The sequence below is a fragment of the Callospermophilus lateralis genome, chromosome 13 (genome assembly GCF_048772815.1).
Source record: "Callospermophilus lateralis isolate mCalLat2 chromosome 13, mCalLat2.hap1, whole genome shotgun sequence".
In the NCBI taxonomy this organism is placed as follows: domain Eukaryota; kingdom Metazoa; phylum Chordata; class Mammalia; order Rodentia; family Sciuridae; genus Callospermophilus; species Callospermophilus lateralis.
This window is the reverse complement of record NC_135317.1, coordinates 67205936-67224314: the sequence shown is the minus strand read 5'-3', so window position 1 is coordinate 67224314 and position 18379 is coordinate 67205936. Positions and strand designations below refer to the sequence as shown.

At 33.9% G+C, this 18379-nt stretch overlaps 1 protein-coding gene across 3 annotated transcripts in view; it reads right to left on the bottom strand.

The window, feature by feature from the left end:
- Ush2a (usherin) overlaps positions 1-15807 on the bottom strand; it is a 724044-nt gene extending 708237 nt beyond the window's left edge. For all 3 annotated transcript variants that reach the window (XM_076831652.1, XM_076831654.1, XM_076831653.1), the window contains exons 1-2: positions 15323-15807; positions 12114-12279 (exon numbers count right to left, since the gene is read on the bottom strand). In XM_076831652.1, coding sequence (XP_076687767.1) covers positions 12114-12279; positions 15323-15807 — 651 coding nt within the window. The remainder of the gene's footprint in view (positions 1-12113; positions 12280-15322) is intronic.
- Between the last annotated feature and the right edge of the window lie 2572 nt (positions 15808-18379).

Below are 18379 nucleotides of genomic sequence, written 5' to 3'. Positions count from 1 at the left end.
AATTGAAGAAGACACAGGAGATGGAAAGATCTTCAATGTCCCTGGATAGGTGAAATTAATTTTGTCAAAATTGCAATATTACCAAAAATGATCTACAGATTCAATGCAGTCCTCATCAAGACACCAATAGCATTCTTCACAGAACTAGACAAGTCCTAAAATTCATTTGGAAGAATAAAGAACCCAAAATAGACAAAGCAACTCTAAGCAGTAAAAGTAACACCAAAGATAGCAAAACTTCCAACTTCAAATTATACTACAGAGCTACACTAATAAAAACTACATGATGCTGCAGAAAAGCAGGCACATAGAAAAATGGAACAGAATAGAAGACACAGACAAACCCACTCATCTACAATCATCTGATCCTTGACTAATATGCAAAAAATATATATTGGAGAAAAGATAGCCCTTTAAACAAATGGTGCTGGAAAAATTAAATATCCACATTAGAAGAATGAAACTAGATCCCTATCTCTCATCCTACACAAAAGTCAATTTGAAGGGAGTCAAAGACCTAAGAACTGAACTAGAAACTTTATAATTGCTGGAATAAAACAAATGATCAACACTCCATAATTTAGAAGTAGGCCAAAACTTAATCAGTAAGACCCCTAAAGCTCAGGAAATAAAATAAAAAATAAAGGAGGTGGCATTAAACAAAAATCATCTTCACAGCAAAGGAAACAGAATAAGGAGAGAGCAGAACGGAAGAAAATCTTAACCAGCTACTCTTATGACAAAGGACTAATATCCAAAGTACATAAATAACAAATAAATCTTAACACCAAATAACCCAATCAATAAATTGGCATCTGAACTAAATAGATGTTTCCTAAAAGAAGAAATGCAATGGCCAATAAATTTATAAAAATGATGTTCAACATATTTAGCAACCAGGGGAATGGAATTGTCAAGATCATTGTATTGTCGTGTGTAACTAATAAAAAAAAGAAGATAATAAAACTACTTCTTATATTCACAAAAAAAAACTGCACTGAGATTTCATCTTACTCCAGTTAGAATGACATTCAAAAAGAATATCAATACTAATAAATGCTGGTGAGTATGTGGGGGAAAAGGAACACATACACTTTTTTGTGGGATTATAAGTTAGTATAACCACTATGGAGGCTGGTACACAGGTACTTCAAAAGACTAGGAAAGAACTACCATCTGACCCATATATAGCACTCTTCAATATTTATCCCAAAGAAAAAAAGTCAGCGCACATGAATAGTCATACGTGCATACCCATGTTTATAGCAGCACAATTCACAATATTCAAATTATGGAACCCACCTAGGTATCCCTCAACAGATAACAGGTTAAAGAAAACATGGGCTACATACACATTGACGTTTTATCCAGTCACAAAGAAAAATGAAATTATGCCAATTGCAGGAAAATGGATGACACTAGACAGCATTATGCTAAATGAGATTAGCCAAACTCAGAAAGTTCAATTTTCTGAGGGTTATACGTTTTATCTCATATAGGTAGAAACTAGAGAGAAAAGAAAAAAGTAAAGTCATCTCATGAAAATCAGAGGGAGAGTAGTAGACTAGAGGAAGGAGACTGGGAGAGGGAGAAGGAGAGGAAATTGTGATCTGTGCATGTATGAATATACCACAATAAATCCCATTATTATTTAAAACTATAATGCACCAAGAAAAATTCAAAAACTCTAAATTGTTATGCTTTATCTTATAACACTAAGCTGAATTCAATGCTTACACTAAAAAGAAGAAATGTCTTGAGACATTATTCCTATATTTTCCACGTTTTAGTGTTCCACAGCACAAGTTTCAGGAACCTTTGTCAAAAATCATTGGCTATAAATGCATGCAGTTATTTCTGCACACTCTCTTCTGTTCCATTATTCAGTGTGTCAGTTTATTTCATTTATGTTTTGATTATTATAGCTTTGTAGTATGCTTTAATTCAGATAGTATGCTTTGAAGTCAGGTAGTGTGACTGAATCTATAAATCAATCTGTATAATATGGGCATTGTAACGATGTATAATCTTCCAGTTCATGAACCTAGGAAGTATTTCTATATTCATATCTGTTCTCTTTAGTTTCTTTCAGGAGGGTTGTAGAATTTACATTGCAGAAGTAATTCACTTCTTTAGTTAAATTTATCTGTAGCATTTTATTTTTGTAGCCACCGTGAATAGAAATTGTTTTCAAGATTTCTTTCTCATCAATATCATTACTGGTGTATAAAAATGCTACTAGTTTTTGTATGTTGATTTGTATTCTACAATTTTACTAATTTTATTAATTCTAATAGTCTTGGTGAAGTTCAAGAGGCTTCTGGACAGCAAAAGAATCAACACAATAAAAAAAAAAACTTACATAATGGACAAAATTATGCCAGCTATTTGACATTTTTTTAGTATCTAGGATATATAAGAAACTGAAAACTCAATAAAATAATAAACAGTCCAATTTTAAAATGGGCTAGGGATATGAATAGACACTTCTCAAAAGAAAAATGGCCAAAAAATTTATGAAAAAATGTTCCACATCAGTAGGGGTCTGGTCAATACAATACTGGATGAGATATAATCTCAAAGCTAAAATGGCATTTACTTAAAAGATCAATTAAAAAATGCTAGGGAGGATACAAATAAAAAGAAATTCTTACACACTATTGGATGAGATGTAAATTAGTACAAACATCATGTAGAACAGTGTGTGACGTTCCAAAAACAAGAAATAGAACTATCATAGGATCCAGGCATCTCACTTTGAGGTATATATCCAAAGGAATTGAAATCAGTGTATTGAAAAGATACCTGCATGGCCATGTTTATTGTAGCACTTTTTATAGTACCCACGATATGGAATCAACCAAGATGCCCAACAACAAATGACTGAATAAAGAAAATATGGCATTTACACATAATAAAATATTATTCAGCCATAGAAAAAAAGAAACTCTAACACTTTTCATCAATATGTATGGAAGTGAAAAATGATAAATTAAATAAATCAGGGACCAAAAGGCAAATACTACATGTTCCCCCTAACATGCATATACTAAAGTCAATTTGAATGTACTACAATGATTACTAGAGGCTTGAAAGGGTGGGTCAGGGGAATATAGAGAAGCTGGAGAACAACAGGTACCGAAATAAAGTGAAATAGTGTTCCACAGCACAGTGGAGCAACTATAGTTCATAATACTCTATTTCATATCTCAGGAAGAACTAGAAGAAAGGAGCCTGATGACTCAAACACATAGTAATGAGATGGAAATGTCAATGACACTGATTTAATCAGTACGTATTGAAATGTATTGAAACATCATACTATACTCAAATAGTTACGTGTTAATCAAAAAATTTCCAAATGTTTAAGTAGATGGAAACTCTAATTTTATCAACACATACTGTATACATGTATGAAATTATCACATTATCCTCCATAAATATATGTAATTGAAATGATAATAATAAATGCAAAGAACAACTATCTATGCAAGGTCTTCACCGGCTCAGTGCTCTCTAGTTTTCCAAATTTCTGGGGTCTTATCGCTCTTTAATATTTATAAAAACCTCTCCCCATCTATTTTGCAATTCTCTGAGATTGTGGAAAGCATTTTAAGAAATTTAGTTATAATAGTTACTATTCGACCTCCTGTGCACTCCCACAGAATTTGTCCTATCTGTAGTGTATTTCTTCCTTTTCTCTCTACCTCATTTTCAACATTGAACCTAACCCCTGAAATTCCCAAAAGTGACAATACCCAGAAATGGTTACATGTAACATTTTTGCCAAATAACTATAATAACATAAGGAGTTCTTTCTGCAGAAGAAAATGATATACCTCATAATATTATACTGTTATGTTAATATATTAATTATGCACTATAATATAATCTGAACTTTTTTGAAAACTTCTACCACAGTGAAATTGTCATGGACTGACCTTGCTCCTCAAGTTCCTGGACTTCTTACCAGGGTCCTGGGGTTCATCCACAAAATCCTACCCAAGTCACATGCCTTCCACCCCTACAGCCCTTCTTTCTTACTTCACTTCTTAGGCTAAAAATTATTTGAGCACTAAACATAAAAAAAATTACTAATTACTTTTTCCTGCTTCTAAATCATTTCTTAGAATTATTTCATCCTCATATCTTTAGAACAAAGAATTAAATTCTGTATCTAATATGAGCTTATATATTATTTATAAATATCAATTTTTCCACTGTTCTCATTAGATTATTAGAAAAAAATAGTTAATCTATTAAAGCTTTGATTCTTGGATATTATTTCCTTTTTCTTTTTTTTTATTTTTAACTGTTCTTTCTTTGCCTTATATAGACATGTACACTGGTGTCTGGGATGTATGCATTCAATGCAACTAGGACAATATAGCCATGTGGAATACTTTTGAATGTTTCATTTTAGAGAGAGAAATACCAAAGGGAAACACTATGGGAAAATAAAACTATTCAAGTTCATGTTTAAATAAAGTCATATTCTCCATTCCATTACCAAGTGATACATACCATAGGCCAAACCCTGCCCTAGGTTATATGCACGCTGTTCTTTCTTACTTTAGTGGGAATCGTTCATGTATAACTGAAGGCATCAGTTAGCCCTTTGGGCACAAAAATGACTACCCACAAAAAAAACGCAAAAATAATCTAAGTCTTATTATACTTGGCTTTTAGGTGAAAATGACATAATATAAATGACAATTCCATTAGATAACAGGTATTAAAAGCACTACCATCAAATTTTAACCATTACAAATTTAACAGTATTACCATAGTGGCATTTTCAGGACAAGAGATTGTTGAAAAACTAACTGGAAATGTGAAAATACTCTTATTTTTATAGCAATTTTCAATTTTAGTCATGTATGTAATAAACTCAGACTATAATGTTTGTATACATTTTCCTTCCTTATAGTGTACATTTTATAGCTACTGGCTAAGAATCATTTTCTAGCAGAAATAAATAACTGTTGAATTCATGTTTAAATAACAGTTTCTAAATTCAAATGTTCATTTATTCCTGGTTTCCTGTATGTCTTGATTGGAGGTATTCCCATAACAAAAGGTTTTACCAGACACAAGTTTATGCTGCGAAATATTAGGCCAATAACTTTCAAACTTGTAAAAGGTAAACATCATAGTGTGACATGTGATGCTCTTTTTATACATATTAGCTCAACAAAATTCTTTTTGTGTGTAGGTAGGATATATTGTGTATATAACTAATGACACTAATGGCTATACAGCTTAATAGCAATAAAAAGGTGAGATTAGAAGCAGGAAAAACAAAAACTTGAGTTATCTTTTGGGAGAAAAGCAAACACTTCATAGCATCTAGGTAAACTTCTAAGCTAGTTTTCTCAAGATTTTCGCTTTTGTTTCAGTTTTTTCTAGCACACAATACAGTTATTTCTCAGTAACTTGGGCTTCTCACTTTTTACTATTTTCATGCCCATGTGTTCTTCTATTCCTCCTCTAGAGGCTTCTATCCTTCATCATCTTCCAACCAAAATTCTATTTAACCTCCAAGAATTCAGTAATATCAGAACTTCTTTACGCATCTTTCCTAACATGTCCTAACTGGAGTTGATAACTTCCTGCCTTAAATTTGGGTTATTTTACTACACACCTCATAGTCCATGAAAACAGGAAGTCAGGAAGAAATAATTCTTGGTGCCAACTTCATCCCAGTAATGACATAATAGTGTGTGGGCATCAGATTGTTTGTAAAGCTTCTCAATAATGCTTTTTCTACAGTGAAGAATTGTGGACATGATCTGAGGTCTAGCTTATACATGTAAGATATTAAAAATCTGATTCTCTCCTAACATTTCCATTTGGGCAAATAAAACCACTATCCATGAAGTTATGCAAGCCAGGAAGCTGGGATTCATCAATAACACTCTTGCCCTCGAATTCCGCATTTCTTCTGTCAAAAAAACCTTTAATTCCTAAACTCCTTTCAAAGCTGACTAATTTGCATATGTTATTATTGCCTTTGCAACCCATGATATATTTAATTCTCACTTGCCTCATGAGATAACTTCAGATAACTTGTCCCTCACTGAAGCCAAAGAAGTGGTCTTCAGTAAAATTTAATCTGCTTGTGTCATTTATTATCCTTACTTCTTTTCATCTCTAATCTTCTGTCCCATACAAAAAATATTTCAATAGAGTCCCACCCAGCCTCTTCTAACAACTGTCCTCATTTCATATCAGAATTCACTTTGCCTGGTGTATTTGACGCACACTGGCTTTTTAGTGTCTCACATACAACACGTTTCCACTTACAAAATAGAATTTTCACAATTTTCTGGGCACATAAGGAATAGTCTCTCACTGCAGGGAGTTATAGGTCATGAAATGCTTTATCTACATTTTCTTGACTTGTTCAAATTTATGGTGTAAGCTCAATCAGTCAAACTTATGTTTCCATTTTGTAATGGATATACTAACATTTTGAGCTACATAATTTTTCTGGATTGCACAGTTTTTAACTAAAATATCAAGAATTAAAACCTTGTCTTCTGATTAACTATTGCATTTTAAAGTCACATGCAAAAAAATGCATGCAGAACACCTCTTTCCATAAACAAATAGGAAGAACCATGTTTTCCTTTTGAAGGTATCAGGGTTGGTTCTATATGGCCTGGGCCAGATGGTCAAGGGACTTAAAGGGATATTCTTTCTTTAAGCTACTATGGTCAAATGGGTTACATAAATCAGAAATATTGAGCAGAACTTCATGTAATATTACATTCTGTTATACATTTAAACCACTTGTAGCAATGAAGAATATAGTTGCAAAATGTATTAAATTTAACTATTTGCATACACTGTGTAAATATGTGAAGTATTAAATATTGATATTATAAATATGTACAAAATATGTACATGCACAAAAATTAGATTTATATTAGAAATCTGTCTTTAGTTCTTGTGATGTTTTCTGGATATTTTTGTTGTTCAGAAAATTTTTGAAAACTAATGATTATCTTCACAGTGACCTAGGTTCATTGCAATTTATTATTTTTAATTTTAGGTCAGAGAAATTTAATAGTGCAAATTTAGGCAGGTAATTTAATTCCCCCAAAACTCAGTTTTCTCTTCTCTAGAATGGGGATAATATAAGACAATGCCAAAAAAATCATAATTAGCACTTGTAAAGTAAACATGTAAAATGTTTCTTATAGGTCACATAAATCAGTGATCAATAATGGCAGCTATTATCATTTTGAAATGATCATCATTAAAAACTTAATTCTATTGATCAGATATTAGTTCCAAACAACCCAAAACAATCCAAATAACCTGGGTAATAGATGGCTAGATAGAGAAGCCTTTGCACAAACAATGTTCAATATACACTTGAATGCATACTTACATATACACTCACATATAGAGTTAATCATTAAAAGCAATGATGATCATTAAAGGAACAATATGGTTGAGATTCTCTTGGAGTGGGGTAATGGCTGAGGCAGTGTTCCTATGAAAATCCCCAAACACTGAGCTTTCTGAGCTGACTGACAAAGTTCTGTATTATGTATGTTTTATGCTCCTTCTATGAATAGGAATGTGGAGACACCCCCTACTAAGTGTGCTCATGGGCATATGCTAGAGATTAATTGAGAGACTTAGTTTATCTAACTAATGTTGGTAAAATTGCATTTTCTTTTTCTCTGGAACTATCAATAGTTTTCCTTCCACAGATTGAATACATAAATCAAAAGAACATACTTCACAAACTATGATTATGAAACTCTTATCCTTCATCTATTGATTCTTGACTTTATTTATACATACTTTTTTTCTTTCATTGTATTGGTTTAGAACTGCTCATTTTTTCCACACTGTTGTAGCTAGAATCATCTGCAGCTCTTTTACTGTCAATTCTTCAAGAAGCCTTCCAAATAGCATAGAAAATGTGAACGAATCCATTGCTAAATTATTTCCTATGGTTCCATTGTTGAAATATTTCACCAACTTCAAATTATAGTAGTTGATTTACTGCAATTCAGCATAATTCCTAGAGAAGTGACTATACTGCTGATTTTTTGATATTATTTGTCCTATATAATGTGTAAAACTATGTAAAAGGCAAAGACTGTTTTCATTAAAAATGCTGACATTTTACTTTTCTTTTTTGTTGTTGTTCTTTTTAGATGTACATGTCAGCAGAGTGTATTTTGACATATTATACATACATGGAGTATAACTCCCCATCCTGTAGCTGTACATGATACATGATGTGGAGTTCCACTGTGATGTATTCATATGTGAACTTAGAAAAGTTTTGTCCCATTCATTCTACTGTTCTATTCCCATTCCCTCTCCCTTCCCTTCATTCCCCTTTGTCTCATCCAATGAACTTTTATTCTTCCCTCCCTCATTGTGTGTTAGCAGCTGCACAAAGAGATTCGGGTTTTACTTTTAAAAGTTTGGCAACTAAATACATATACACCCAAAGATTTTTTCCCCTACTAATCCATAACAAAATGCTGAAACAAAATTATTTTACATAGTATAAAACTTTAAAAAAAAAATTCTCTCAATAACTACAATTGGTGCTGATCCAATATAAAAACTAAGGATTAAAAAAGACTGCTAATATTATCAGTATTCTCCACCTGATAATAAAAAGTATGAATTGATTTTTCCAGTTTTAGTATAAAAATATAACATAAGAAATTTAAACTTGATATAATTTGAAATAGCCAATATATTAAACTCCAAAGTGAAATTTAAATAGGCAATCATGTCAGATTCAAGTCCCTGAATGAATATTAATTTTAAAACTAATCATTTTCTAACAGGTTTCTGCTTCAAAATGCTAATTTTGGAAAAAGTGCTGCTAGATCCATCACTATAAAAATATTGGATATTTTTTGTTTGTTTAGGAAACTAGATTTCTGATGTTCAGTATGTCTGGCTCTTCCTGACATTTTTTCGGCCCAGATAGTTATTTAAAACCATTTCTTTTTTTCTGATTTGGGGGGGAATTAAAATTTCATTTTTATTGCTGGGAAGCTGATACTAAGTGAACTATCTGAGGTATAAGATAAGAGTAGACTCGTTTAATAATCTTATGTAAACTGGTGTTCATCAGTTTAATTCTGATTTCTGGACCATTCCATGAGAAGACATGTAGTTTCTCATTGTTTGTTTGGTTGGTTGTTTCTAAATACACATGAAAGCACACTATATAAATTCATCAACTATGGTGGCAGGGGTGGGGAAACATATACACATGTTAAGTATGGAATTGCAACTGGATACTTGACAAAAATCAGGTCATTATTTACAGGTTCTATCCTACACCTCACATGACAGAAGTCCTTAATCCCCATATTAAACAGTTCGGAGACATTACATCATAATGCAACAGTAGGTTACATTTTATTTTAAACCTTTTTTTTCTGAAAATGATCTTTCAACTATGTAATAAAAACTATGTCTCTATCCTGCTCATAAAACCCAATCCCAAATTGTTTTTGTAGAAATACTAGGTGGCATGGGAAAGAAGAAAAAGAGCAGGAGCCTGATCATTAATTACGGCAGCTGGCTCTGTCATTCACTATCTCAGCAACGTTCCACATTCCAAGTACTTGTGCATCATGAAACACTTCTCTTCATGTGGGCCTTCATTTTGTTCACCTATTACAATCCTCTCATTACAAAAATGGGGAAATTAAGTCAAGTGAATTTCTTGAAACTACAGAGTAGTATTACTTGAATTTTTTTCCCCAATTACTAACCTCTATTCCTCTCACTTCTTCTTACGTCTACTTTTAAGAACATTCCTTATTAAGTAATAAGGAATAGGATGTAATATGGATTCTTATAATTTTCACAATATCTCAAATGCACTCAGAGTGGTGCCCAGTGTAAAGGAACCCTATGCTGATTTCCAGTTTAAATAATTATTCTTTAGTTTTTAGATGAATGAACCCAGAGTCTCGTGATGTTGGGTACCCCTAAAATATTCAATAAAATATCAGATGAATAAATGATGGATCTGAATGTTCTTTCTAAAGTTTTACAATTGATTAGTTCTGTAATTTTATACACAATATAGAATGGTTTAAAAACTATGCAAAAATAAGTACAAATTGGAAAGGATGTTTTCTCAAACAGTTATGAAATAATGTAGGCTCATTGAATTATAAGTACTTTAACCTTTTCTTCAAAGAAGGGGAAGATTTTAAATTTATAAAAAAATTTTGCCTAAACTGGGGAATGAGTCATATTTGACTTGTATTGAAATGATAATGCAGATTTCAATAGGTATTCTAAGAGCATTTTACTCTCAGGAGAGGAATTCAGTCATGGGTACCTCTTTGCATTTAGATTTTAAACTTTCTTTGCAAGGCTTTTAATGTAATACTGCCTGCCAAAATCAGTAACAGTTTCATACATAAAGCAAACAAAGACAATTAAAAAGGGTTTTTTTTTAAATCATTTTTTGATACAAATCTATGCAACAAACATCTTTTTGGCATCTTTGGGGAGCAAGGAGGTGCTGGGGATTGAATTCAGTGCACTCAACCACCCCTCAAGGTCTCATTGAGTTGCTTAGGGCCTCACTTCTGCTGAGGCTGGCTTTGAACTTGCAATCCTCCTGCCTCAGCCTCCTGAGCCACTGGGATAACAGGCATGTGCCATTGAGCTCTGATTTTTTTTGGCATCTTTGCAGAATTCCTCTCTTTTGCAGTTTTTTATTTCCATATTTTTAACATTAAATCATGATTCCGTTGCACTGGTCAATGCAATGAATGGACAACTTCAGGATATAGATAAACAAAATATACAATGGGTGCTCTGTTTGTTAACCCTTTAACAACTGGGAGGTGGACCTAAAACTGTCATGTGCTATAGGCAGGACTGATGTCAGATATGATCTACCCTTTGTGTGTCTTTTCCATCCTGTTGGCATGTAAATGCTGCTTCCTGCCAACTGTGTACACTCAACTCATATCCTCACTAAAATCTCTAAGCACCGTGCTGACTGAATAATACTTTGCCTAAGCCTTCTTAAAATCAATTATAGTTACCTTTCTGCATTTATTTTACATGTTCTTCCTAAATATTTTAATGTACTGTTTTGTCGATACATAGAAGATTTTCAGTTATAATCAGGCAAAACAAAGATGTGTGCAAAGTGTTTTTAAACAGTGAAGAATGATATCTATGTCGAACTAATACTTAAAAGTCAAATAATAATGCTCACAAACTTCTGGGGAAGTCTTCTCACTACCTGGTTCAAGGCAAACATCCATATAAAAAAATCAGAAATAAATTTCATAAAATTAAGTAGGTTGCAAAAGTCCTCTAATGTAAGTGGGGTGTTCATGGACCAGTGGGTGGGTGCCAGCAGAACAACGTACTACGAACTGTGGTATACAAAAATCTCTAGTTTAAAAGACAAAGGGGCTTTGGCAGTATTAAGCCACTCGAGCACCCTGAAGAAATAAACAGAAATATTGTGCCTCTATTCCAGAGACTGTAAATACCAGACACCTCACAGCTCTCTCAGCCTTTAACAGTTTTTAAGGCTCATACAAACTGTGGTTGACAACTAAAATAATAATATAACACCTTTTGAGTGCCTCAAGTGTAAAGTTCATTTGTTCTAAGGTCACCATTTTAATGTAGCAGCCAAATTTTATTCACATCATCAGATGCCATCTGAGAAAGACAGCTGTAAGAATCAGGCAAAGGCTTGAACACTGACATGACTAATAAAATTAATACAGGATGCCAAGCGTTCTTACATGTTTTTCAGCAAAATAAAGTATACTAACCAAACTAAGCAAAATTTACTGAATATATTATTACCATAAAGAAGATTGTCCTTAAGCTTCTGGGGAAGTTTTGATAGCAGGGTTTTGTTGTTGTTATTGTTGTTGTTTTCAGAGGCAGAGAGTTCTGCTAGTTTATCAAGAGGATATCATTAGGTCATTGAAATATTTTTTTTCTTTGGTTGTCACTTACCCATACCTGAAATCTAAAAGATGATTGCTCTGGATTTTGTGAGTGAAAAAGGAAGAGAGATCCCTGTGTTTAACCAAATGTTAAATGTTTTTTATTTAACTCACCTGCACAGTAAGATGAATCCATTTCTTCAAAAGAATTCTCCCCAGTGTCATTACTTTTATTGGAGGCTGCAAACCACTTACTGTGCGATAATAAAACATGGTCTCTTTCCTGGATATTGTAAGTTTGAACACAATCTGCCCATCCCCCGTCTTTTCTATAACGCACCTTAGGAAGCAACCAGAAAAGAGAGAAAAGGTCAGCCTCTAACCAAAATGACATGCTAAGGCATTGTGCAGTTACGGTGATATTAATGTGACCCCCAAATTCCATACAAAATGGTACACTATGAACGAGTGCCTGTATGTCATTATATTCAAAGCAAGTTTTATTCCAATGAAGAAGCCATTTTATTTCAAGAAAATATACTATTCTTATTTACAATATATTCCCCAGAGCCTCAACACCCTTCATTAGAGATTCATGATGGAAACTAAAGTGGTTGAATCATTCTGCAAAACTAACATTTAGCCTATTGGCTCATTAGTTCCTCTGCTATTTCTTTTATAGGAAGTGGTACAACATACTACAACCCACTTGGGTATTGAGTCACCAGTGCAAATCTTTTTTTTTTCCTTTTTTTTTATGTAAAGAGAATTCAGTGTCCAAGAAAAGCTTGAAATTGTTAGCCCTGAAGTCAGAATCGCTCTATTTAATTCCCATGATGAAATGGAAAATGGACAGCTATAGTCTCTACTTACCCCATCATCAACTGGCCAGAAGCCAAAGCCAGTTCCTGTAAGATGTCTGACTACCTCTCCATGACATACAGCCCAACTGAGGCATTCAGAGAATATTAATGTTTTTGGGTGAATGGCCAATATTATAAGACTACAGTATTTTTTAATAGAAGAAGTTTTGGAAAATGTCTAGCTATTGTGTTACACTAATTACCAAATTAAAAAGTCACTTCTATACTCAAATGCAGTGACACGGCTCTGAAATTCTGAGTCTCTTTCTTCATTTGACTGGGCCTACTCAGCCCCAGCATCTTTACAATTATGCCTGATCCTGGAATCCTCTTCCTCTGTTCAAGGTCATGTAAGGGTTCTCTCTTTGTGTTCATTTAACTCGCTATGCTAAGTAAAGGTAAGGACCCATTTATGTTCTCCATTAGATCACTAGTATCTTAGGGGTAGAAGCATGCCTGATATACACAGACCCTCAAAAAGTGATCAATTCTATAGGCATCCAAGAGGCAAGGTGATATTGGACCAACCAAGAATTACTGTTAAGGATGTTTTAAAACTTTCCTTAAAGAATTCATCTTTTACAAATCATATCTTCTCATCTGCATCTATTTTTTTTTTAGAAAGTTGGGAGATAACAAGATTGGAGAAGACTAATAGTCACTTTTTTACTGACACTAATAATTCAGCTTTGGTAATAAAGATATGAGAGCAAGTACATTTTTAGTTTGGGCAAATAATTTTAGTGGACATAAAGGTTTTACATAAATCCTGCGCATTTTTTTTTTCAACTCTTTGATAGCTGAATACTTCTAATTCTCTGGAATGCAAGAGTCTCTGTATCCCCTGCCTCCAGGTCTTAAACAATCGAAGAATTTGCCTCTGTTCATTTTTCTTGAGTTTAAATCTACAAGTGAGAATTTGATCATTACTCAAGAATGTATTTGCCAAATGCAGACTTATTTCCCCAAGCTTACTGAAAATGCATTTCTTAATATGTTATTGATTATCTTCCTTGCTATTTTGTTTGCTTGTAAACATACTAGCTTTGGTAGATAATAAATGTGAGAGGAAGGCAGGTAGCAAAATATTTAGGAACTGGATTTATTCTGCTCCTGGATAAACAATAATTGGATAATCCATGTTTTGTTTGTTTTACTTATCTAGTGCAAACACCCCGAAATTCCCCCAATTCCCACTGGTATTTTAGTTTTGAGAATGAAAACGACCTTGATAAAAGCAAGAAACTCTCAAAACCATAAACCATGCTACCACCTCTATAAATACGTGTCTCATTTATACTAAACAATGCCAATAGAAGATGGATCTGGTAAAGTTATGTCCATTTAAGCTTAGAAAAATTATTTTATCCTAGCCCTATTTTTTCAAGGGAGCACATTTTAAGACTGTGGATGCTAGTTACATAAATAGAGTATCTTGGATTTACTGAAATTTCCAATAATATGAAAGCAAGGTTTTCTTCTAGGGGAGCTATAGAAATAAGGATAATGATTTGTGATTGTTTCCTCTGCAAATTTAAAACAAAATGAAAACTGCAAACTTTCATTTGACAAATTAAAACTAAACACTCAAGACATTTAAGTCATATTTGCTTATGAGACTATAAGACTTTCCTGGTTTCTTTCCCAAATTTTTAGATTCAGCCAATACTTTCACACAAAGTAAGGGTAAAAAAAGCCTTAGAACTATCCTACTTATTAAAAGTACATTGGTTCTATTTAAGAGAAACATCACTTATCAATTTAGAAGACTATAGAATGAAAAACAGGTGATTAAATAAACTTACAAAAGATAGTAGTAAAGAAGTCTGTCTGAAACTTCTTTTGAAAGCATTGCTGCTGCAATGAATAGCTTTTACAATCTCTCACACTTACCTAGAAATTTATTAACTAATTGGAAAATGAAAACAGCATGACGTAAAAGGCCAAAAGCTATATCTGTTCAGAGATGAAGCGTTATTCCTATCTTCAACTCATATTACTGAACATCCTTGAGTAAAACACCCTTCTTAGGAAAATAAGAATGAATAAAATAGTCCTAAGCCCTCAGAATGCTGCTATCTGCCTGATAAAAATTTCATAGCCTACTAGGCACACTTCATTTATATAAATTAGACCAGGACTTAAAAATATATCAATTATTTGTAGTGGCCATGCCTTAAAACTCACGCTGAGTCTCACAAAGCCTCCAAAGGCTAAGACCAAAGGTATAGCTAACCTGCCCAGAAATAAGTGATTCAAGTATAAAAATGCCTACCTGCCTGCCTTGAAACTATTTTTTTTTTCCATAGTCCACTTCATCCACAGAATAGAGAACACAATTTAGAAAAAAAATATCTGGACTGTAAACTAGGAATAGAGATTAATATAGTAGTTTTCCTTCAATCATGTGAATCCCATGGTGTTAGTCTTCATTTCTAGTTTGGACTGTAGGTTGTAATCATTTCCACTACTACTGATTTCGCAGGGTCCTAGGAAAATGGAAAACACACTACTACTTACATTACACCTTCCCGCTCAGGTTTCAGCCACACGGTGAATGTAAATGCTTCCACCAGCCTCGGAGAAGGAGGAGAAGCATAGCAATTCTTGTGGTTTCCAAAAATAAAACTTGTAGAGTTGCTCTGGGAGTGAGGATGCAGATCATTCTTGTCTGGGATGAGACAGCTCCTGAGGCCTGCTGAGAACAGGGCAGTATACATAGGGGAGGAAGATCGGTAGGGGCAACCCTGTGTGCAAAACCGCTGGGTGCAGGACTGAACACTCTCAGCATCCACAGAGCTGTGACAGAAAGTGCTTCGGTGTGGGAGTCCACACACTGCTTGGGTTGGCACAAGTGAAACCTTCTTGAAAGCTCCTACATTCTCCAGCCTTGGGAAAAGACCCTGGGAGTCAGCCAACGATATTGAAGCAAAATAGGCAAAGATCAATGTTTCAATAACCTGAAACAAGATACTAAAGCCTAATGAAAGAGCCAGGCAATTCATGTTTACAAAAAAGCATTCTTCTCTTGAGAAGGCATTCCTAAATAAATAATCAGGCCCACTCCGCTTGCCAGCGACACTTTGAAGCAGGTTCCTTTAAGTAATGTTGAGATACTCCTCCATCTTGGGCAAATGGCAGGCACGTTTTCACACGGAGATAAAACTAAAGATGTTCTTAGTGGTGGCCAAGACATGAGGAGGAGCTGGTGTCTAGGAATCAAAAACAGAGCATGTCAAGTGTAATCTGCTGAGTCTTTAAAACTTTATGTCATCCTAAGCATAAGGATTTTGAGCCCCTGATGGGAAACTCTGAACTTCTCCAAAAATATTTTTGAATCACTTTGCATAGAATAAAATAGTCATTCCTTTGATAAATATCTAGATTCTATTGAATAAATCAGGGACTTCAAAAGTTCACAGGACAACCAGTTTGTTTATTTCTATGCAATCATTAATAATATATTTGAACATCTAGCAACTTTAGGTTGTTACTCCACCCCGGGGCATTAGCACTGTCTACTGTATTTAATGAGGTAAAGAATTGTATAGATTTTCTGTACACATGCACCGTATGTTGTAACCCAGAGCTAACTTGCAGATGCCCAAAATAAAGCTAGCAAAGCAGTTTGGGCCTTTCCCCTTATCCCAGCATGTGCAGCAACTTTAAGCTTACAGTAAAGCTGATTAGAAATCTAACACCATCTGTCTGTCCTATGCCTTAATATTTAGCAAACATTTGTGTTAGTGTTTTCTCATATGACTACATATTTGTAGGTTAAATATGGATTCCTAATACTGTGTAAGTAATTGTATTGATAAATAAGCTGAGTTACCATTTCTCTACTGCATTTCAACCAGTCCACTGAATGTGACAAATGGCTCTTCAACAAGACCAGGGTCCCTCGTTGCCTGGCAACACCACCGTAAACCAGGTTGCTCTTAGGAAATAGGCCACAGCAGCAGGAATGCTGGAAGGAAGACTTGGGTGCCCAGGTAAAGTATTCTGCACAGCAAACACCTGGTTACCTGAAAGTCACAGTGTCCTCTCCTTGGTGGCCGGTCAGGAACTGAGCTCCCCCAGGCTTTCAACTGGTAACTTCAAGCAGGGGGAGGGACAGGATGGTATCATGCATGCATAATTTTAAAGTAGCAGCACACCTTATCCTATTATCCCCCTATGGCTCCTTTTCTCTTCTGTTTTCATACACCTCACCCATTTAATTCTTTAATCAAAATGATGTATCCCATCAGAAACACCAATTTCCCATGCTCTTTCTTTTAGGGGATACAAATCAAATGAGATTCTAAACTCTATATTAATGCTCTAAAAGTTTAGTCCATTGAAGAAGTTTTTCCTGACAACTCTGTCACTGTTGTTATTATATCTTTCATCCCAGGATACCCTCTTCTGAATACACAAACTTCTTGAGATTATGAGGAACGTCTGATATTATCTCTAACTGTTGAGTTTGGAAAACAGGGATTTTCATTAGCTACAGAAGCAATGAGATTGCTGAATTTAGCTGCCTAATTGCATTGGAATATGTATGTATTTATCCACTCATGGTTGTGGTCAGTTCTGCCCCTTGGGTATCTCATTTTAGATGAGAAATGCTCTAATTCAACAAATATTTCTACCCTTCTATTTGGATCTTTAAAATGGAAAACATGCTAAGGAAACAACTAGCCAATTGTTCAGAGAACTTGTTCTCTGTGAATTACTATATTTACAGCTAAACATATTATTAAATATAATAACTTATAGAGAACAAAGCCACAATATTAGAAATAAGAAATGTTCCTATGGTATTTCTTGTTAGGCCTTCAGAAACAAACCAAATCATCTTCTCCCCAGTTCCTTCTAATTTCTCTCCCATGAGCACATTCTAGCATTAGACTTTGTACCTTTTGTCAAAATACACTAGTTCATTCTTGATTATTATATTCTTACAGGGACATTTTAAATTAAAAACAAATTTTATTATGAAACAAGCTAATAAGTAAGAACTTCTAAGAATTTGGAAAAAATATTTTTAAATAGATGTAATATAGTGAATTAGACTATTCAGATATACTATTAAGACATGCAATCAACCTGTTTTCAAAAAAAATTCTTCAGTGACTGACTTCATTCTTATAAGGACTGATTTTAGTTTTTAATTATTATGCTGTAGCATATCATTTTGGTCATTAGTCCAGGATAATTTTTTCATCGTAGAACAACTACTATTTACTTTGTAGTATAAGTCATAACCCAAAATGGACAATCTAAGATGAACACCTCTGCTCCATATTAAGAGACTGTGGCTGTCATTTGCCAGAGAAGACAATAGATGGTCATATATCTCAACTTTTAAAACTCAGTACTATCAATCCTGAGAACCTCTGATATGTGAATTATGTACCAAGAGTTTCCTACCCCTGTAAATGCCTGAGAAATTAGAAAGAGGAAAGAAAGAGCAAAAGTGCATATCAAAAAAATTAGTTAAGCATATGAAGCCATAAGCCATCTTTTATTTATATTTCCATGGATTCACTGGGTAGTTCTTCTAGTTTGGACCAGCTTGGGTGGAGC